This window comes from Talpa europaea (genome assembly GCF_964194135.1).
Source record: "Talpa europaea genome assembly, chromosome: 10".
Classification (NCBI taxonomy): Eukaryota; Metazoa; Chordata; class Mammalia; order Eulipotyphla; family Talpidae; genus Talpa; species Talpa europaea.
In genome coordinates this window covers 59,407,627-59,431,390 of record NC_140077.1, presented here as the reverse complement: position 1 = coordinate 59,431,390, position 23,764 = coordinate 59,407,627, and the positions used below count along the sequence as shown (strand labels likewise).

General features: G+C 37.3%; 1 protein-coding gene across 1 annotated transcript in view; it reads left to right on the top strand.

Annotated features, from left to right (window-relative positions):
* The window catches only part of ASAH2 (N-acylsphingosine amidohydrolase 2), a gene marked incomplete at both ends in the record, with an annotated part of 63,838 nt that overhangs the window by 23,127 nt on the left and 16,947 nt on the right, over positions 1-23,764 (top strand). The window contains 7 exons of the mRNA XM_084244731.1: positions 3,798-3,918; positions 5,637-5,762; positions 7,736-7,822; positions 10,104-10,208; positions 10,331-10,412; positions 13,429-13,544; positions 15,797-15,891. Of these exons, the coding sequence (XP_084100857.1) occupies positions 3,798-3,918; positions 5,637-5,762; positions 7,736-7,822; positions 10,104-10,208; positions 10,331-10,412; positions 13,429-13,544; positions 15,797-15,891 (732 nt within the window). The remainder of the gene's footprint in view (positions 1-3,797; positions 3,919-5,636; positions 5,763-7,735; positions 7,823-10,103; positions 10,209-10,330; positions 10,413-13,428; positions 13,545-15,796; positions 15,892-23,764) is intronic.

Here is a 23,764-nt window from a genome sequence, read left to right as displayed (position 1 = left end):
CTTATTGCTTACTTCTCTATGTCTGAGTGTCTCTATTTCTTTACTCTTATTGTTGGGGGAACAGTATGTCTTGAATAAACTCAACTCAGTGTTGTTTCATGGAGTCTACCCCCACCCACCTCATGCCAAAGAGTTATTTTAAGCACACGGGTAAGGACTCACATCCAGGCCATCCTGTTTCCCTTTGAGGTTGCCCTGTAACATGAAGACATCTGTCACTGGGTTTAGGGTTTAAGCTGAACCAGTATAATCTCTCTTGCTCTTTACCTTGGTAAAGGTAAATTCTTGCTATCTAAAGAATTTATTTTGAAGTAAGATCACATTATATTCCAGTGGACATGAATTTTGGGGGAACAATATTCAACCCACTATAGCTTCTTATATTGCACTTATCCCAATGCTCCCATGTTATCATTCATCTTCATAGACATCTTTGAATGGATGCATGATATTCCCTTTCCCTATTGGTGGACTTTTAGTTTGAAGATGGCTGCAGCTTTTATGTGCAAATCACATGAAAGCTCTCTCTTCCTTAGCTCAGTGAACCAAGAAGGAACTGGTCCCTTTATTTATTTTTTTTTTTAAGAGGCATGTTTATTTATTTATTTATTTGTTTATTTATTTGTTTGTTTAGTTTTGTTTGTTTGTTATACATGCACTGGGTACAGTCAGAAGCGCAGGAGGGTGAGAGAATTCACCAGAGCCAGAGCAGGGAGCAGAGCAGGCAGAAGGACCGAAGTACACTGCTGAGGGGAGCAGCGGGCAGCAGGAGGGGTCTGCGCGCCATGTGGGACCCTCCTCTGGTGGCCGGGGAGCAGCGGGGATCGAACCAGCGTCGCAGAGGCCGCGGGCAGCTTCGCAACCCAGCGCTCAACTGCTGCGCCACCGGGGAGATCCCTTTAGTTTTGTGCAAGATACAATCAGTCCATGAAAAAGTGTGGTCCTGGGATGGGTTTGTTATTGTTTTAGAACATTTAAGAAGCTCAGTATTGCAATGGGCTTTTCTTTTCTGTTACCAAGTAAAAGTGCACAATGAATTAAAAGAAACCTCAGAGATACTTATTTCAAATGCTTCAGTTATATAGGAGGAGAAAATAATAATCTATATTAATTTACTATTTATTAATTTACAAGCATGGTTGAGATCTAATTTTTTTGGTTTAAGAAACAGATTCAGAATTTTTTAAAAAAAAGATTTATTTATGCACACAGGAACTGGGGTACAGGCCAGAGTGGGGGCAGTGAGAGGATTCACCAGAGACAGAGTAGGGAGCAGAACAAGTGGACTGACAGAAATACACTGCTGAGGGGAACAATGGGCAAAACAGGAGAGGTCTGCTGCACCATGTGGGTCACCTCCCTGGCTGGGGATAGCTTCATAGTGCTGACAACCTCTTGCGCCACCAGGGAGGTACACAGATTCAGAAATTTTAACTAATTTTGTGCAAATTAGGATAAGATTCAATATCTCTTTTTTCCTCAGTATTCTTCATTGCAGCATGAAGACTCAAGTTGAATACTTTTTCCTGTTGTACTGTGACATAATATTAAAAAAAAAGTTTATTACCAGGGGCATATTCATCCTTTTACATATGTTTTCTAAGTTCTCTTGAAACTACCTACACCATTCTTCCTTTTTTTGAACTTCATTTTCGCACCATTCTTCCCTTTTTTAAGCATTGTTTGATGAATATTTTCGACCAGATAAAAATGTGAGCAGTCTTCTTAAAGTGACTGTCTTTCTACATGTCTTTATGAATATTCATCTCTTATGATAGTACTTTGTTTACTTTGACAAGCCTGATATTTTAATAGCATATATTTCAAAGGGCAAAGGAGGAGTTATACAGCTTCTTATTGTGAAATTCATATAAACTTTTAGAACACATTTTTTTTGTTTTTGTAGAGAAAAATATAATTTTCTAAGGCCTCAAATAAATTACATAAATAAGCATTCCAGTCTACAGTCTAAGACCAAAATTTGTAGCCTTTGTTTTCACAGATACATCGTGGCTCTTTGAAAGTAGTAGATACACATGATGTCTTACAATACAACTATATACTTGGCTGCTAATAATTTCATGTTGATTGTATGAATGGAATAATCATGTTAAATGAAAATAAAGTCTCATGATAGAAAAAGAGTTTACTAGCTAATCAAACTGAGGATTCAAATCTGGGAAGCAGGCTGGCAGATTTCTCTCCAATAAATGCACATTTGAATTCAGTTTACATAGAGATGAGAACAATGAGTAATTGACATTAAAAATGTAATTATTATTGATAGGAGGGGCTTCTAGTTCTAAGTTGTCCTGACAACTAGTATCAGATATGCTGATATTAGGGGAAGGTAGTGCAGGATTTAATTTTTCCTTGCTAAAGGAATACTCTGCAGAGATGCAAAAGTTAGTTACCCATTATTAAATCTTATTTTTCATTTTGAAAAAGACTATCTTCAGGCAGCAATTCTGGCATATAGGATAGAGCTTGTGAAGATGACTTATTAGACCAAGGGTCAGTCAGGTCTCCAGAATTTTACAGTATGTTCTCAACCACTCTCTTTCCTTGTCTTGATCCATTTTGCTCTGGCCACCCTAACTGTACTTTTACTCAACCACTGCACCCCTTTCCATCTTCGTCCATGGCTATAAATTAGTTTTCTCCAGCGATTCCCTTGCCATGTTCCTATGGGTCTTTTAAGACCCATTTTCAAATGTCACATCCTCATGAAGCATTTTTCAAGAGTAATATCTCATTCATCTCTATGTCTCCAGCATATGGCACAGGGTCAAAGTGAAATAACTATGTATTGAACGAGTAAGTGAATGAACAGAAGGGACAGAGCAAATAAGAGAACAAATAACAACATGGGCTTTATTGGTTTGACAAATCTTGACTTACAACTGTGCTTCTTGACTTACAACTGCGTGACCTTGGTCAATTTAGTTCACTACTCGGAGACTTCATTTCCTTAATTTTAAAATGAGGATAATGATAGTGTCTGATTTGAGATTTTGTGAGAATAAAATAAAATCCTGTGTAAAATCTTCTGCCTAAGAAGTGCTAAATGTTGATGTTGTTAGAATTGTTTTACAGGTTTCCTTTGATTGTGCTGGAGGGGTTGCAGTCTGGCTGAATTTACTGTGCGATCACATGGGATGGAAATATTTGGTTGGAATGGTCATGGCCACCTTTTTCCATTCAAACTGAATACAATAAAATTATAACTGGAAAATGCTAAATTATAACTGGAAAATGCTAAATTATACCTGGAAAATGCTAATTAATTAGAATTACCCCCAGAACATGAGTGTTAGGAGAAAGAGACAAAAAAAAAAAAAAAAAGGAACTAAAAATGTTTTTCCATAAATATAAAAAGCTTGCAAGTAACTTTTTGGGGTTGACTCTAGAACACCTTCAGCCTAAACATCTATATTTTTACACAGTGGCAACTATGCACATTAGAGGTTGAATTCCATCTATAGAGTGGGTCTGTGGCTCTTGTTAAAAGCTTATAATGAAGATGATGATGAAATCTAAAAATACAGTTTTGTATTTTTAATTTAAATATTAAAAATAAATGTAATTAAAAATTATAAAACATTATTTTATAATTTTAAATAAATGATCAGATTTCTTGAGTACATATTTATAATTTTTATTAACAATGAAAGAAACTAAATGTGAATGCATATAGTCAAAAATGTATTTACTATTGGAGAAAAATTCCAGTAGGAAGTTTTTGGGCCTAATTCTCTGATCTCTTCATTAACATAAGGCTTCTTGTTCCTTTATAGTTGGTTTGCCATCCACCCAGTGAGCATGAATAACACCAACCATCTTGTAAATAGTGACAATGTGGGCTATGCAGCTTACCTTTTTGAACAAGAGAAGAACAAAGGATATCTACCTGGAGAGGTGAGAATTTATATTGTCAAAAATTTCCTCTTAATTGATTGATTATCATTATCCATGCAATGTTCAGAAGAGCTGCTTCTGATCTCTAAAGTGTCATCATGAATGTCATATACTTAGGGATGGAAATAATTCTTATTTCTCCCTAGTAGGGAATGAAAAATTAGAAATGGCTAATAAACTCTGTCTCAAATAGTACTTATTTTGATGACATCATAAAGTTACAATTAGTTGGATAAGGAAGGACAAGTTCAAGATTTTCATGATAGTTGTTTTGGATCAACTTGGCTATATGAAAACTATATTGAGGTTTACTTTTGTTTTCAGAGCTATAAAAGCTTTAAATGCATTCTGAATAGTGTAAGATTCTGAACAACAGGTGATAAGTCCTTCACACTAATCTAGACTTCCCTCTTAAAGTCAAATTTCCTTCCAAGGACCTTGTTCTACTTTTCTGCAATAAGGCATAATCAGAGACAACCCTTTTCCATCATGCTTATATTTGTAACTTTGCAATGCAGTGAGGGCTGGCATCAGAAATGCGGGACCAGAATCCCAGTCCTTGTGTGCCCCAAAGCTCTTCAGCTCTGTGTAAACCACAGGCTACAGATGGATAAATGGGAGAAGCCACAAATGCAGAACAGCCAATGAAGGATAAGAGGCCAGGTCCTTGTCTAGAACAGACATTCTGATATAAAGAGATGAGCACCAAGAACATTCTATCAATATCTGACCTTTTAGCTCCTTTGTTGACAGAACTCTATTTTTCAATTTTATCCAGCATCCTAGGAAAAAGAAAGGAGGCTCTGGTTTATGATCACTGACTGGATGATAAGCATTTTAATATAAATTATTTTTTTAGAATTAAAAAAAAGTCATCTCTCAAAACTTGCAGGCAAACTATAGATCTGAGGCAGACAGCAGGGGGGAGAGAGGGAGAGGGGTCAAAATGGAGGAGGGAAGAGCACAAGGGACTGTGGTGATGGCTCATGGGTGATGTGGTGGTGGGAGATTTATGGGGACTACTGCTGAGGGGAGAAATCAAATATTGTACAAAAATAAACAACAATATAAGAACATAAAAAAAAGGTTTTTAAAAAATTATCTCTGATATTTGCTTGTCTTTTTCTCTAAGAAAACTAAAGACATTTAAAGTGAAATGGTAGACCTGTTGGGTTGAGGTTAATGCCTTGCAACCCCCTGAAAGGTTATGTGTTATTTGGGTTGAAGAGATAAAGTGTAGAGAAGGAAGGACTGGAATGCAGATGCTATATTTAGGTTTAGTTTTACAACAGGAAAACCTGGATTGACTCTTTTAAAACCAACAGGATATTTATTTTTAAAGGGCAATGGTTTTCTCAGCTCCAGATAAAATAACAGAGAATAGATTGATGGGTTGGCATTTTATAATTTATTGTTGTACACTGTATTTCTTGTCAAAATATTTCTGTTTGAGGCACAAATTTGAAACTCCTACTTGAAACAACTTTATCAATAGTTGGAATATCATTAATAATAATGTGTCAATAATAATATGCTGAATGCATTGTGAGACTTTCAAAAACAAAAATTTTCTCAGAATATTGTATATCCTTCAATGCATATAAAAGATTTTGAATAGTTCATCAGAATGGATTGAATGTTTACACTTTTATTGGAAACATTATAGGAAATAAAGAATAAAAGACCATTGGATTTTTTTTTTTTTTTTTTTTTGCCAGGGGCCCTATGTAGCAGCTTTTGCTTCATCAAACCTAGGAGATGTGTCTCCCAATACTGCTGGTCCACATTGCATCGACACGGGAGAATCTTGTGATAATGCCAATAGCTCTTGTCCCCTTGGTGGGGTAGGTATCTATCACACTAAATCTTTGGTTTTGTATCTGATATACATTCATCTTTAATTTACAAATATGACTTCATCAAGTATACATTGACCTTTTACAACCTATTATTTTCAAAAGTACCTGCTAAATTTCTCAGGTAAAATTGTTTTACCCCTTGATTGACTTATTTTATTTTTTATTTGTAAGACAATTTAAATGTCAAGTATTAAATAACCTTCTCCAAACTTGGACTCTCTGAAACATTTGCCTTGGCATTTTTTCACAAATTAGTAACAAAACATTTTGAGACATTTCTCTGGATTAAAACAAGAAAACTTCCATTCCAACCATGGAATCTAAGTTCTCATTAGTCTGATTGGGTCAAACTATGTCCCATGCCTGTTCCTGAACCAAAATAGTTGCTGCGGGGAGGTTATGTACAGATTGAGTTAACCTGGAGTTTCTGACTAATCTATGGCAAGGCCTAAGGAATCCCTTGGTTTCCTTTGATTGAGCTGGAAATGAGAGAGGTGTTGCTTAAGATGACTTTCTAAAGCTTAGCTATTGTCAAAATCAACAAAAAACTATGAACCAGAGACACTTTTTGGGGGGTGAGGGGCAGGAGGGGAGGGATTGGGGTCAGAATGGGGGGGTTGCAATTGTATGGGGAATATAAAAATAAAATTTATTATTTAAAAATAATTTGTAATAGATTTAAATAAAAAGAATAGAATCCTAAAAAAAAAAAAAAAAGAAAAGATGACTTTCTAAACCAAATTGGGAATCACTTAAGAGAAGAGGAAGGAAGTGGATAAGTATTGCCTGTCTTCTGCTTTAATGTGATCCTTTGAAAAGAATTAAAAAATTTTTAGACTATCACTTTAACATTTTAAAAAAGAATGATATATGCTTGAATACATCAATAATGTATTCAATAATAATACTGAAAAATTCAGAAAATGAAATTTATCTAAAGGAACATGCTCCCCGCCCCCACACCATTTAACATCACTGTTTAATATACCTCTTCCCAGACTACTTTTTATGCCTCCTTGCACATATATGTATGCGTAATTTTATGCTGTTCTATTTACTGCTTCCTTATTACCAATAAATATACTTAAAACATCATTGGTACTGAGATTTTTCAATTTTAAGTACTATAATTTGTTAGCCAGTCTCCTACCATAAAGTATTTCTTTTCCTTCCCTCCATTTTTCTTTCACACCATTTTTCTTTTTAATTTTTCCTTTCTTCATGTAAATATGCTATGGTCACTATGCTTATGATTATTTCACATGTGGATGTGTGTCACTTTAGATTAAATTCTTAAAAGTGCACTTGCTGTCAAAGAAAAAGCACATTTAACTTCTGCTACTTGTTACCCAGTGCCCTCTCAATCACATTCCACAGTGCTTGAGCAACACTTTTGTTGCTCACTGATATCACTTTTGTCAATTTTTCAATCTTGGCCAACGTGATATGCAGACCTCTCTTTTTGTCGTTTAAAATTATATTGAATTGTTCATGAAATTGATCATATTTTAATATTGAACGCTCTTTTACAGCTCCATTGTTGTGAATTACCTATTCTACTCATATTTCATCGTGTATCAATTAAGAGCCTTTTTGTTTGCTTTTATTCCCCTGTTCAACTTTATAGAGATATCACGGACATATAACATTGCATAAGGTCAGATGTTAGCTATCTGTGTAATCTCTGGTAAATCCTCTAACCCACTTTAGCCTCAGTGTCATTATTTTCTTCAGTTTCCTTAATAAATGGGGAAGAGAATAGAAGGTTTTTAAAGATGCTCACTGCTCTAATTCCATAAGTGCTTTTTGTCTTTCATAATTTGTAAACAGAAAGAGTATCTGAAAAGAAATGCTAGAATGTGGCTTAAGAAAACTGCTTCTTAGATTCACTTGTAATTTTCCATTCTTTAAAATAACCGCTTTCACTAAGAAGACATTTTTTTATCATTTTGACTTAGCCCAACATGTGCATGGCCATGGGACCTGGACAAGATATGCTGGACAGCACACAAATTATAGGACGGGCCTTATTTCAGAAAGCAAAGGTAAACTGTGGGCCCAGCTTCTTTCATCTTCATTTGAAATTGTTCTTTAAAATCTCCTCATGGTGCTCATGAGAAAGGAATTTAAGGAGGGCAGCAAGCTCACAAGCTGTGCTGAGGAGTCTGAGAGGGAAAGTTGAATCATGTGTGTTGGAAGTCTGCTTTCACAAGCACTCTGCTTGCGTCTGACTTCTGACAGGAAGTACATGTAAGCCGAAGTACTCAGGAAAACATTCTGTATCAGCCAGAGTACTTCTGACAGTGGGATGCTTAATTGTAAAGCTCTCAATTTTTGTGGTCTCAGATTGGACCCCAAGATCCAAATGTTCAGAGGTTTCTCAGATCTCTGCCTGTGAAGTCACCTAACAATGTCTTAACTTTTTGATGGAGAGAGAATTGGTATCCAGTGAGATTACTGTGAAATACTCTACCCTATACCCTTCCCAAATGTTGTCTTCCATTTTACCCCCATGTTCCATGTCAGGGGCTATGGAGACAGGTTTCTGATTGAAAAGACATAGGATGACCTGTAGCAGAGGTATGTCTGATAAAGATAGTTGAAGTATCTTACTTTTTATCATTTACATGCCTTTGTTTTGTGTATGTGCATGTGTTTATATGTTTGTGTGACTATTTATTCCAAAGATTTAAAAATGGTTCAGGGGCAATTAAGGAATAACAAATGCACACTTAAAAACACTAGACATCAGACTTTCTACTGCAGTTTCTTTTAATTACTGTGGATTTATTGTCAGTGAGTTGTTCTAAATAAACAGATTCTATTTAGAGTGAGCACCCATGGCACTATTTGGTGTCAGAAATTCTGTCACCATTCTGGGCCTGGGAGTCACAGAGATTTGCTCCATATTTGCATCTCTTCTCAGAAAGGCACAACCTCCTGACCACCTACCTGGTTCAGGAGCAATTAAGGAATAACAAAAGCACACTTAAAAACACTAGACATCAGACTTTCTACTGCAGTTTCTTTTAATTACTGTGGATTTATTGTCAGTGAGTTGTTCTAAATAAACAGATTCTATTTAGAGTGAGCACCCATGGCACTATTTGGTGTCAGAAATTCTGTCACCATTCTGGGCCTGGGAGTCACAGAGATTCGCTCCATATTTGCATCTCTTCTCAGAAAGGCACAACCTCCTGACCACCTACCTTGAGTGCTCCGATGTGGTTATTAAAACTGGGATGCAAACAGAATAGAAATGATTTAGTATCAGGCAAAGGGATTTGTACTGAAGTAGGATTAGCTTATATTATGATGCAGATAAAATAAAAACAACAACAAACACTTTAAAACAGGTTTAGACTCAGTTTTCTTATAGAATTGAAAAAAAGCAATTAACCATATTAGAAAGAAAAAAAAAAAGCACACCAAACAGAGGAGAGAAGAACACAAGGGAATATGGTGACGGTTCACCAATGATGTGGTAGCAGGAGACCTGTGGGATCTATCCCTGGGGGAGAAACCAATTACTGTACAAAAATGAACAATGACAGGCCTCCCTGGTGGTGCAAGGGGTTAAGATGTAACCTATGAAGCAATCTGCAGCCACTGAAGCACAAGTTTGATCCCCGGCCGGGGAGCAACCCACCTGGTGCAGCAGAACTCTCCTGACTCACCCACTGCTCTCCTCAGCAGTGTATTTCAGTCAGTCTGCCTGTTCTGCTCCCCACTCTGTCTCTGGTGAATCCTCTCACCCCCCACACATCTGGCCTGTACCTCAGCTCTTGTATGCATAAATAAATAAATCTTTTTTTTTAAAAAAAGGACATTAAACAGTAGGTTGCAGGTAGAAAAATTAATACAGATTGAGTGGGGCCTGAAGTCTTTCAAGGCATCCCTGGCACTAGCCCTGACAGGGAATACCCAAGGGCACCCTCTCACCTGGCAGAGAGAGTAATTTGGCTTACCTACTCCTAAACTTTGGTTTTCTTGACTGTCTTCCAAATGAGATTGGGCTCTCTTGTGCCATAGAAATTTCCTGAATTTCTTATGCCTGAAATTTCATATTTCTGGGGACTAGACATGGGCCAGGCATGTCTGGGGATTCAAGATTCTGGCAAACAACTGGGGCTGGGGGGAGGGAAAAGGGTAGGGAAGGAGACAGGAGAAGAGGGAAGAAGAGAGCTCTGTAGTAGTCATTTGTGAGCAACCAACAAGCAAAATGTGGTTGAGAGATAAACTTTGACAGCTAATACTATTGGATAGAGTGATAGTATTCATTTTGGCTTTTTTGCTTGCAACACTAAGCATGTATCAATTTTCTAGGAATTATATGCCTTAGCAACCCAGGAGGTGACTGGACCCCTGGCTTCAGCTCATCAGTGGGTGAATATGACAGATGTCACTGTCTTTCTCAATTCCACACATACAGTAAGTGTCACTGAGTCGCACTGATGATGACGTGAGGGTAAAGCTCTGGCCCTAACTCATGATTTACTGCAAGTTCAACTTGTGTTTCTTTTTTGTTTTTATTTTCAAATTCTATCCCCTAGGCAAAAACCTGTAAACCAGCATTGGGCTTCAGTTTTGCAGCTGGCACTATTGACGGAGTTGGAGGCCTCAATTTTACACAGGGTGAGGAAGTTTGATGAAATCTGTGCTTGCAGGTTCTGAAGGCTCCGATCTCTTATTTTCTTCAGGTTCATTGGTAGCCAATATATTTGCTATTTTTGTTAGCTCGGGAGTGTGTAGGTTTTCCAGGTTTCTACATGACAGATTTCCCTAGAATAGGCGTCTTTTTTTTTTAAGATTGATTTATTTATGCATGCAAGAGCTGGGGTACAGGCCAGAGATGCGGGGGGTGACAGGATTTACCAGAGACAGAGTGGGGAACAGAACAGGCAGACTGACTGAAATACACCACTGAGGGGAGCAGCAGGTGAGACAGGAGAGGTCTGCTGCGCCATGTGGGTTTCTCCCTGGCCAGCTGGGGATTGAACTTGTGCTGCAGAGACTTCAGATTTCTTCATAGTGCGGTGCTTAACCCTGTGCACCACCATGGAGGCCCTAGAATAGGTGTTTTTTAAAATTAGCTTTCCACTGATTCAAGTAGAAATAGAAACTTCTTTGTATTTCAATTTGTGGATAGACAATTTTTAAAAATGACTTAAATTTTTTTATTATTTTAAATTAAATGTTTTTATTGATATGACATTCAATTATAATATCATATAGATTTCAGGTGTAGTCTTATACTCCAACATCTGTATATACAGTGTGTTCACCACTCAAAGTCTAGTTACTGTCCTCCTCCATACACTGAATCCTTTTATTCCTTTCCCTTCTGGTAACCACTGTTGTTTTCTTATAAGAGTTTGTTCTTGTTTTTATTTTACTTGTTCATTTATTTTGCTTCTTTATCTTCCATATATGAGTGAAATCATCCAGTGTCTTTGTCTTTCTTTCAGTGTAACTTATTTCACTAAACATAATCTCCTCTATGTCCATCCATGTTGTTGATAACTATGTGGCAGCATTTCATCTTTTTTTAAATAGCTGAATAGCATTCCATTGTATAAATACAGTCATTTGCTCCTTAACTACAAAGATACATTTTAAGAAATGTGTCATTAGGTGTTTTCATCGTTGTGTGAACATCACCAAGTATAATTACACAGACCTACGTGGTCTAGCCTCCTACACACCTGGCTGTTAGAATTACTGTCATATATGTGGTCTATCCTTTGCCAAAATGTTGTTAAGGGATGCATGACCACATCTTCTTTATCCAATCATCTGCCATGGATGGATAATTTTAAATTGGACTAGAGCTGTGAGGGGGTGTAGAGAAGGATTGTACCTTCAACAGTATGAGTCAGCTCTTCCATCTGGTTATCTATGTCTTTTCCTTGATTCATTTATTAGAGCAAAATTTCCTTAGGTCTTTAGGATTCTAAAACTTGTGATCCCAGGTCTTCTTCCTGTTTGTATTTCCACAAATTTATCACTGATCAAAATAGGTTGTATACTTTTGTTCTGATTATCACTATAATATGCATTGTAAAGCAGAAAAAGTAGAAACAAACATGGAATAATCCACAGGCAACAACTTGGCTTATTTTTTTGTTGTCTTTTTTATATCATATTTTGGAACCATTAATTAAAAAATAATGAATACAGATGCAATTTTCTGTGTTCAGTGTCATCTTTCCTGGTAATATTTAATTTAGTCAGATCTGAAGTTTTAAATACCATATAATTCACTTATTTAGTATGTACAATTCAGTGGTTTTTAATATATTCACATATATGAGCAATCATTACCAGTCAATTTTATAACATTTTCATCACCTAACAAGAAATCCTATATATTTTGGCTATCACAATCTCCAGTCCCATCTTTCCCAGACCTAAGCAACTCCTAATTTTCTGTCTTTTTATTTTCTTATTTTGGACATTTCCTATAAATGGAGTCATAAAATGTGTGATGTTTGGTGTTTATTTCTTTCAACTAGTGTCATGTTTTCAGAGTTTATCTGTGTTACAATATGTATCAGTACTTCATTCCTTTTTTAGGGTGCAATAATATTTCATTGAATGGTTATACCATATTTTGTTTATGCATTCCTCAGCTGATGAATGTTTGGGTTGTTTCACTTTTTGCCTATTAAGAATAATGCTGCTATAAACATTGAGGTACATGTGTTTACATGGGTATATAATTTCATTCTCCTCTTGGGTATATATCTATATGTAGAATCATAGAACATATGGAAATTCTTTGTTTAAACATTCAAAGAGCTTCCAGACGATTTCCAAAATGGCTATACCATTTTACATGCCCACCAGAAGTTCTGAGGGTCCTGATTTCTCCATATGATCATCAATTTTTATTATCTGACATTTCAATTCTAGCCACCCAAGGGCTTTGGAGTGGAATCTCATGATTTTGATTTTGCATTTCAGTGACACCAAGCATCTTTTCTTGTCCTTATTAGTTCTTTATTCATCTTCCTTGGAGAAATGTCTGTTTATATAGTTTTATCATTTCTAAATTGGGTTATTTTTATTATTGAGTTGTGAAAGTTCTTTATTCTGTAGCCAAGATCTTTATCAGAAGTATGATTTGCAAATATATTCTCCTGTTAGTTATGTTTTTACTTTTTTGACTATGTTATTCAAAGAAAAAAAAGTTTAATGATAATTAAATGAAAATGATCTATTTTTTTCTCATTTCTCATGCTTTTGGTATCCTTTCTAAGAATTTTTTTTTTTGCCAAATTTGATATCATGAAGAATTACAGCTATTTTCTTCTAAGAATTTTGTAGTTTTAATTCTTCTATTTATGTCTAATCTATATTGAATTAATTTTTATATACGGTATGAATCAAGGGCCCAACCTAATTCTTTTGCTTGTGTCAAGAGTGTCGAAAAAAAATGTGTTCTTTCATTCTGTTGACTAAACTGAGGATCTGATTAAATAAAGTCTCCTTTTTTAGACTACCTCTTCTATTATGCAAAATATTTGGAATCATTGAACAACAACCTTAATAAAATCTTTGAAACTCCTAAAAGTATTTGTGTACACTGTCAAGATGATGACATTTTGTTAGTGCATTGGAATCTTATTAATTAGAATATTTCTAATAGGGATGACTGAAGGGATTCCATTTTGGGAAACTATTCGAGATCAGATCCTAGGCAAGCCATCTGAAGAAATCAAAGAATGTCATAAACCAAAGCCAATCCTTCTTCACACTGGTGAGGTAATGCATTTTGATTATTATGATGAAATTAACATATTGTTATTTAAAAATTTGTATTATCAAATATGAATGGTAAATCTTTATTGACATTAACAACCTTATTCAGATATTCCTACATCACATCAAATTTTTGATATTTAAAATAGGATGCTGTAAGCCTAGTTATAAGGAACAAGGGGTATGACTGTTAAATATATTGACTTAAAATTTTTCATTTATGATAATAGAATCTATCAGAATATCAGAAAGTAAAAAATAAGGCTGACATTTACCTTATTAGGATTAATTTATGTTGACTCCAGGTTGGGAGTTCACACAGAATCTCTGTAGAGAAAGAATATTTCAGGTCATATAAAAAGGAACACATTCATGTCTCAGTTTTCTTCTAGTTCAGATAATAATTTTAACAACAGCAATATTGTTTTGATCCTTGTTTGGAACAGGGGTTTTTACATTCTGAATTTCAAAAGGTCATTCCAGTGTTCCTAGAGTCTTGGATTTTTTACATAGGAAAAATCTTTTAAATACAATTTTTCCCAATATTCAATCAAAATTCTTTGGGAGGGAGAAAGAGAAGAAATGAATAAAGCGAAAGATTCTACATTAATGTAAACATATTAAAAGATAAACTCTTGGAGAAAACTTAGAAATTAAGGCAAGACTTGGAAACTGAAAAATTAAGGTGCTATTAGAGTAAAAAATGAATCCATTAAGTTAACTCTTCCAAAAGATGGAATTCCTTACTCATCTTCTATAAGTTTAGTTACCACAGTACTCTAGGAGAACTCTTGGTCATCTTTTATACATTATTATTCCAGTAACATGTCCATCAAAAACTTAATTGATGAGAAATCAAGTCCAAGTCATAGAAACATTGGCAATTGAGATTCATAGGACTAGATAGAATATTTACTACAAACTTTGATAGAGATTGCATTGAATCTATATATTGCTTTGAGTAAAATGACTATTTTAGTGTGGCATGGTAACATATATCTGAAGAGGTATGACATATACTCCTAAATCATATGCAATGTTGTAAATCAATGTTATCTCAAAAAAAATGATACCATTAACAAGAGAAAATAAATGATGATTGGAGCATGACAAAAGAATACTTAAAACTATATCATAAATTAATAAGAAAATTTATGATAGAAGGCTAAAATACCAAAAGTCATCTGGAATGGCTTTGTATTGATTTTATTGTATTTGTATTTGTTTTTATTTTTAATTATATTTGTTTTATTGTTTTTTTATGTATTTTTTATATTATTTTTCATTTTTGCACAATGTATGCATTTTCATCTTGGTTATAGTCCCCATGCAATTCCCACACCCCCTTGTTTTGATCCTACTCCCTCCTCCCCACCCTGAAGTATTTCTCTGGTTTATAGTTGCTTGTTGATTTTGATTTTTACTTTATTATAATTAGTCTTTTTCCTTGTCCCTTATTTAGGTTTTCTAAATTCCTGCTATGAGTGAGATCGTCTGGTATTTTTCTTTGTTTTATTTTTATTGAGTTAACTTTTGTTTATCTTACTGTCTATGATTTAAGCCCATGCCTTCAGATGTATGTTACCATACCACACCCACTACCAAAACCCCATAGTCGTCCATCACAATCCTCTAGGTCCCCTACCCTCTTTACTTGCCTCTCTCTCCCTCCTCTTCTGGTAGGCTCAGTTCTGTGCTCTTAAAAATCTTAAATCCTTTAATAAAGAAACCTCTGTGAACACAATCTCTATTTTTTTTTAAATAATAAATTTTATTTTTATATTCCCCATACAATTGCAACCCCCCCATTCTGACCCCAATCCCTCCCCTCCCGCCCCTCACCCCCCAAAAAGTGTCTCTGGTTCATAGTTTTTTGTTGATTTTGATTTTCACTTTCTTATAGTTATTCATTTTCCTGGTCCCTTATTTAAGTTTTCTAGATTGAGTGAGACCATCCGGTATTTTTCTTTTTCTTTTTGGCTTATTTCGCTGAGCATGATCCCTTCCAGTGCCATCCATGTTGCTGCAAATTGCATGTGTTTATCTTTTTTGAATGCTGAGTAATATTCCATGGTATATATGTACCACATCTTCTTGATCCAGTCATCTATTTTTGGGCATTTGGGCTGTTTCCAAAGCTTAGCTATTGTAAATAGTGCTGCTATAAACATAACTATAAAACACTGTTAAAAGAAATCTCTTGACCATAGAAAGAAGAATAATCCTAACACAGTTTTCATGTTTTGGGTTTCTAGCTGTCATTCCCTAATCCCTGGCACCCAGATATTGTTGATGTTCAGATTATTACTATTGGATCCTTGGCTATAACTGCTATTCCTGGGGAACTGACGTAAGTTTTTTTTTTTTAATTTTGTAGTTGAATATGCTTATTGTATAGAAGTTTCTATTGGAATCCCTTTTATCATGAGTAGATAACACTGTATTGAGCCTTTCTGTGCTATATTTGGCAACAATTACAAATATTCCTAACCTCTTATGGTGGGGCCTTTGAAGCATAATTTTCTTGATGCCTTTTACTGGTGGATCAAGTTCACTCGAACAACATTTGGAAACCTCATTCTGTATTTACACAATCCTGTGAATTATTGTGTCCATAGAAAGACTTGAAATAATATTAAAATACATACTTGAAGCAATCAGCTTTGATATTAGGAATATGGAAATAAGAAAAAACTCAGACAAGGGGGCGGAGCAACATGGCTGCGAGGGGACGCTGGAGTAAGATCTCCCTTTAAAAAAAGTTAATAGGGAGGAAAAGCGGCAGGTCCCAGTGAGAAGTGGGACACGGAAGATAAACGGGTGACTCCAGCAAACTACCCGAAGAAGAAAGTGGCCATAAAAGAGGACTAGAAGGGAGGGAAGCGCAGAACCCTGCTCCCCTCCCCCGCCCACAGAGGCGGCACACTCCGACCGGCAGAGAGGAGGAAAACAACAAACCAAAACGGCCAACAAGAACAAAGGACGCAGCAAGTGGGACTGTGAGTGGAAAGGAACTATTGCAGCCACCACACCCCGTGAACGGGAGCTGAGGCAAGCCCTGCAGGAATCGCCACGGCGGTGAGTGAACGGCTCCGGGCGCCATTAGAGAAGAACAAAGACCCCGGGAGACGCGCACACAGCCCGGGCTGCCGGTAAGCTTGCGCCGCGCGGAAAAGTGGCGCGCCTGGCATGCTTGAAAAGCAAGTGCAGACCGGGATTGCGGCTGCCCAGGTCCCCGCGCCTGCGACCTAGGCTTGCAGGGAGGTGACCTAGGCTTGTGGGGAGACGCGCGGAGGTCCTCACTGACGTGAAGGTCCCTCCCTGAGTAAGCAGGAACCAGGCACCCAGGCACAGGAGCGGTGCAAAAGGCGCCATTCCCGCGCCACTGAACTGGGCTACAGCCTGCGTCCTGGAACTGAGGGCTTTGAACTGAGACCCGGGGCACGAAAATTCGGGGCGTGGATTCTCCACGACGGTGGGGCACAAGGCAGACACAGCACCCCAAAGCTGTTGAGGTGTACCCTACCATTCCCGCTCTGTTCCCTGTCCCACGGGGTGGGGGGAGGCGAAAAACAGCCCCCCAAGGACAATAGGAGCGATCTCTGGCGCCACCTAGCGACCAGGAAAAAAAAGTCACTAACACCCTATAGAACAGAAAATTTCTTAAGACTGCTTGAAAAGGGCAGAAGGCTTCTGGAGGACCCAGTGGCCAGCCGGGAAGTTATTCCACGCCAGGCCCCTTCCGACCAGCAGTCTGAGCCCACAGAGGGAGCAGGCACCCACGTCTGGGGCAGACCGGGTGCGCAGAAGAGTGTGCCTGAAACCGGAGGCGCCGGGACTGCATCCCGCTTTGCCATTTGAGAACAGGGACATTTCTTCAGTAAAAACTGCCTAAAACCAGCAGAAAGCTCCCCCAGAAGACAGAGATGGCTCCTGGAAGAGCCAGAGAGGAGCGGAGAAGTTCACCCAAGATGTCAGTCAGTCCGAGCAACACAGTGTCCCAACGCATACGACAAATTAGAAAACAGACAGTAGGGAGTAGAAGAACCACACGCAACCTAACAACTCCTCAGGAAAGAAGCACACCACAAAAAGAAAACCACTCCCCAGATTGCAACGACAGCAACTTGGAAGAACTTCTGAGCCTTCCAGAAAGAGAATTTAAAATTGCCATGATTAAAAAAGTGATAGATCAGAAGAAGGAAATTGAGTCCCTAAAGAGGGAAGTAAAAGAAATGCAGGAGATCAAAGAATTAATGGAGGAACTAAAGAACTCTGGGAAAAGCAAGGAAAGCAGAATAGATGAAATAGAAGAACGAATAAGTTCTCTTGAAGACACAGAAAAAAAAAGAACCAAAACAGAAAAGGAAAGAGAAGTACGAAGGAAAAAGAATGAAGAAAGACTTCGGGAACTATCTGACTCCATGAGGAAAGGAAATATAAGAGTTATAGGAATTCCAGAAGGAGAGGAGAGAGACGTAGGAACAGAGAAAATATTCCAGGAGATAATTGAAGAGAACTTCCCAAATGCGAAGAAGGAGCTGAAAATTGATATACAAGAAGCAAGAAGAACACCAAACTTCCACGACGAAAGGAAAAACACAGCAAGACACATAATAGTAAAGCTCCCAAGAATCCAGGACAAGGAAAAAATAATGAAGCTGACAAGAGGGAAGAAACAGATAACATTCAAAGGAAAACCAATCAGGCTGACATCAGACTTCTCTGAAGAAACACTACGGGCAAGGAGAGAGTGGAGGGACATAGTCAACAGACTCCAAGAAAACAGATGCCAACCAAGAATACTCTATCCCGCAAAGCTCTCTTTCCTCCATGAAGAAAGAATATGGACCTTCCCAGACAAAGAGAAACTCCGGAATTTCATTACAAATAAACCCCCACTCCAAAAAATACTACAAGGAATCCTAAAGCCAGAACCTCAGAGGGACGAATAACAACGAAAGAAGACCAAAAAAAAAAAAGTTATTAAAAGAATAAATAAAATCAAAGGAAAGACAAACATAATGGCAAATACAGATGCTAACATATCAATATTAACTCTAAATGTAAATGGACTAAACTCTTCAATAAAAAGACACAGAGTGGCAGCCTGGATTAAGAAAGAAAACCCAACCTTTTGCTGTCTCCAGGAAACACATTTAGCTACAAAAGATAAAAATAGGCTCAAAGTCAAAGGATGGAAAACAATCCTACAAGCAAATGGGCCAAAAAAGAAAGCAGGAACAGCTATACTTATATCAGATAAAACAGACTTCAAACTCAAAAAAATAAAAAGAGACCCCAATGGTCACTACATTATGATTAAGGGGACAATACTTCAAGAAGAAATAACACTCATTAACATATACTCACCAAACGAAAGAGCACCAAAATATATCAGACAACTGTTGTCCTCTCTGAAAACAGACATCAGAGAAAACACATACGTAGTGGGAGACTTCAACACACCACTATCAACAATGGATAGATCAACAAGACAAAAAATAAGTAAAGAAACTAAAGCTCTAAATAAGGACCTAGAGCATTTGGGCTTAACAGACATCTATAGAACACTAAACCCCAAAAAAACGGAGTACACATTTTTCTCCAGCGCACACGGATCATTCTCCAGGATCGATCACATACTGGGGCACAAGACAAACATCAACAGATACACCAAGATTGAAATCATACCAACCATCTTTTCTGACCACGAAGGCATCAAACTAGAAATAAATCATAAAAAGAAGGCAAGGAACTATCCTACCTCATGGAGATTAAAAGCCACACTACTGGAAGACCACTGGACTAACGAGGAGATCAAAGAAGAAATTAAAAAATTTTTTGAATTGAACGACAAGGAGGACACCAATATCCTAAATGTATGGGATGCAGCAAAAGCAGTAATAAGAGGAAAATATATAGCAATAGAAGCTCACATCAAAAAACAAGAAAGAACTCAAAGAAACAACCTAATCTCGAAGCTCAAAGATCTAGAAAAAGAACAACAAAAAAACCCCAAAACCAGTAGAAGAAAAGAAATAATAAAAACCAAAGCAGAAATAAATGAAATTGAAACTAAAAAAACAATCCAAAAGATCAATAAAACCAAGAGCTGGTTCTTTGAAAAAATCAATAAAATAGACAAACCCCTAGCCAGGCTCGCAAAGGAAAAAAGGGAGAAAGCACAAATACACAGGATCATAAATGAAAGAGGAGAAATCACAATGGACACAGCAGAAATCAAAAGAATAATCAGTAACTACTATGAACAGTTATATGGAAACAAGTTCAACAATCTAGAGGAGATGGACAAATTCCTACAACTCTACAATCACCCAAAGCTAGATAAAGAAGAAATAGAACACCTAAACAGACCAATTACAAGCAGCGAAATTGAAATGGTAATCAAAAACCTCCCCAAAAACAAAAGCCCAGGACCTGATGGATTTACAAATGAATTCTACCAAACATTCAGAGACAAATTAGTGCCTATCCTTCACAAACTCTTCCAAAAAATTGAGAAGGAAGGGACAATACCAAACACGTTCTATGAAGCCAACATTACACTAATACCAAAACCGAACAAGGACAACACAAAAAAGGAAAACTACAGGCCAATCTCCCTAATGAACACTGATGCAAAAATCCTCAATAAAATTTTAGCTATCAGAATCCAACAATGTATCCATAAGATAATTCACCACGACCAAGTTGGATTCATTCCAGGGGCACAAGGATGGTTTAACATCCGAAAATCAATCAACGTTATCCAACACATCAACAAAAAGAAATATAAAAACCATATGATAATATCAATAGATGCTGAGAAAGCTTTCGACAAAGTGCAACACCCATTCATGATAAAAGCCCTTGAAATTCTTGGGATACAAGGAACATACCTCAACATCATAAAGGCCATCTATGACAAGCCAACAGCCAGTATCATTCTCAATGGTGAAAAGCTGAAAGCAATTCCATTAAGATCTGGAACAAGACAAGGATGTCCACTCTCACCACTGCTTTTCAATATAATACTGGAAGTCCTAGCCAGAGCAATAAGACAAGAGAAAGACATCCAAGGAATCCAAATAGGAAAAGAAGAAGTCAAACTATCACTATATGCAGATGATATGATACTATACATAGAGAACCCCAAAATCTCCACAGAAAAACTAATTCAACTCATCAATCAATTCAATAAAGTGGCAGGATACAAAATCAACACGCAAAAGTCAGTAGCCTTCCTATACACAAACAATAAATCTGAAGAAGAAGAAATAAAAAAAAACACCCCTTTTATTATCGAAACAAAAAAAATCAAATATTTGGGAATAAATCTAACAAAAGAGGTAAAGGACCTATACAAAGAAAACTATAAAACACTGTTAAAAGAAATAGAAGAGGACACAAAGAAATGGAAAGACATCCCCTGCTCATGGACTGGAAGAATAAACATTATTAAAATGGCCATCCTACCAAAAGCAATATACAGATTCAATGCTATTCCAATCAAAATCTCAATGGCATTCTTCAAAGAAATAGAACAATTATTGATGAAATTCATATGGAATCACAAAATCCCCTGCTCATGGATTGGAAGAATAAACATTATTAAAATGGCCATCCTACCAAAAGCAATATACAGATTCAATGCTATTCCAATCAAAATCTCAATGGCATTCTTCAAAGAAATAGAACAATTATTGATGAAATTCATATGGAATCACAAAAAACCCCGAATAGCCAAAGCTCTCCTGAAAAAAAAAAGAAGGGAATGGAGGCATCACACGCCCAGACTTCAAACTATACTACAAAGCCATAATCATCAAAACTGCATGGTATTGGAACAAGAACAGACATACAGACCAATGGAATCGAATAGAAAATCCAGAAATAGGGCCTCCCCGGTGGCGCAGCGGTTGAGCACTGGGTTGCAAAGCTGCCCGCGGCCTCTGCGGCGCCGGTTCGATCCCCAGCTGCTCCCCGGCCACCGGAGGAGGATCCCACATGGTGCGCAGACCTCTCCTGCCGCCCGCTGCTCCCCTCAGCAGTGTGCTTCAGTCCTTCTGCCTGCTCTGCTCCCCACTCTGGCTCTGGTGAATTCTTTCACCCTCCCGCGCCTCTGACTGTACCCAGTGCATGTATAAACAAAACAAACAAACAAACAAACATAATAAATAAATAAATAAAAACATGCCTCTATTTAAAAAAAAAAAAAAAGAAAATCCAGAAATAAACCCACAGATTTATGGTCAACTAATCTTTGACAAAGGAGCAAAGACTATGCATTGGAGCAAAGAAAGTTTGTTCAATAAATGGTGCTGGGAAAACTGGGTCGCTACATGCAAAAGAATGAAGCTTGACCACTACCTCACACCATACACAAAAATCAACTCAAAATGGATTAAAGAACTAGACATAAGACCTGAAACCATAAAATACGTAGAAGGAAATATAGGCGAAACACTACGGGATTTGCACATCAAAGACATCTTACAGACACATCACCCAAAGCAGTGATAGTGAAGACAAAGATAAACAGCTGGGACTACATCAAATTAAAGAGCTTCTGCACAGCAAAAGAGACAATAACAAAAACAAAGAGAAACCCCACCAACTGGGAGAACATTTTTGCACCCAACACTAATGATAAAGGACTGATCACAAAAATCTGCAAAGAGCTGATGAGACTCAGCAACAACAAAGAAAATAATCCAGTCAAAAAATGGGCAGAAGAGCTAAAAAGAAACTTCTCTGAAGAGGAAATGCAAATGGCCAACAGGCATATGAAAAAATGTTCAACATCACTTGTCATCAGGGAAATGCAAATCAAAACTACCATGAGATACCATCTCACACCAGTGAGAATGGCACATATTAAAAAAACTAGCAACAACAAATGTTGGCGAGGGTGTGGAGAAAAAGGAACTCTTCTGCACTGTTGGTGGGAGTGCAAACTGGTCCAACCACTATGGAGAGCTGTGTGGAGATTTCTGGACCTACTAAACATAGAGCTTCCATATGATCCAGCAATTCCACTCCTAGGTATTTACCCAAAGGACACAGAAACATCAATTCCAAAGAGCACCTGCACCCCTATGTTTATAGCAGCACTGTTTACAATAGCTAAGCTTTGGAAACAACCCAAATGCCCAAAAATAGATGACTGGATCAAGAAGATGTGGTACATATATGCCATGGAATATTACTCAGCATTCAAAAAAGATAAACACATGCAATTTGCAGCAACATGGATGGCACTGGAAGGGATCATGCTCAGCGAAATAAGCCAGAAAGAAAAAGAAAAATACCGTATGGTCTCACTCATAGCAGGAATCTAGAAAACTTAAATAAGGGACCAGGAAAATGAATATAAGAAAGTGAAAATCAAAATCAACAAAAAACTATGAACCAGAGACACTTTTTGAGAGGTGGGGGGCAGGAGGGGAAGGATTGGGGTCAGAATGGGGCGTTTGCAATTGTATGGGGGAATATAAAAATAAAATTTAATATTAAAAAAAAAAAGCAAGAAATATGGAAATAATTTTTCCACTTTTATTGAGATATAATCAACACATCACACTGTATTTGACTTACATATTGTGGAAATGATAGCCAAATAAGTATTATTAACATCCATTATCTTAAATAGACAAAATATTTAAAAAAGAATGGGGTTTGGGGCCTCCCTGGTGGCACAAGGGGTTAAGCACCGCACTATTAAGCAATCTACAGCCAATGCAGCACGAGTTCGATCCCAGCTGGCCAGAGAGAAACCCATGTGGCGAAGAAGACCTCTCCTGTCTTGCCCGCTACTCCCCTCAGCAGTGTATTTCACTTAGTCTGCCTGTTCTGCTCCCCACTCTGTCTCTGGTGAATCCTGTCACCCCCTGCATCTCTGGCCTGTACCCCAGCTCTTGTATGCATAAATAAATAAATCTTTTTTAAAAATGGGGTGGGTTTCCTCTGCAGGCGGGTTCGATCCCGGCCGGCCAGGGAGAATCCCACATGGTGCAGCAGACCTCTCCTGCCATGCCCACTGCTCCCCTCAGTAGTGTCTTTGATCTCTTTTCCTGTTCTGCTCCCTGCTCTGTCTCTCGTGAATTCTCTCACCTTCCTGCGCCTCTGACTGTATACCAGTCCTTGTATAAATAAATAAATCTTAAAAAAGTTTAATAAATAAATAAATAAATAAATAATGGGTCTTGGGGGAACTGGGT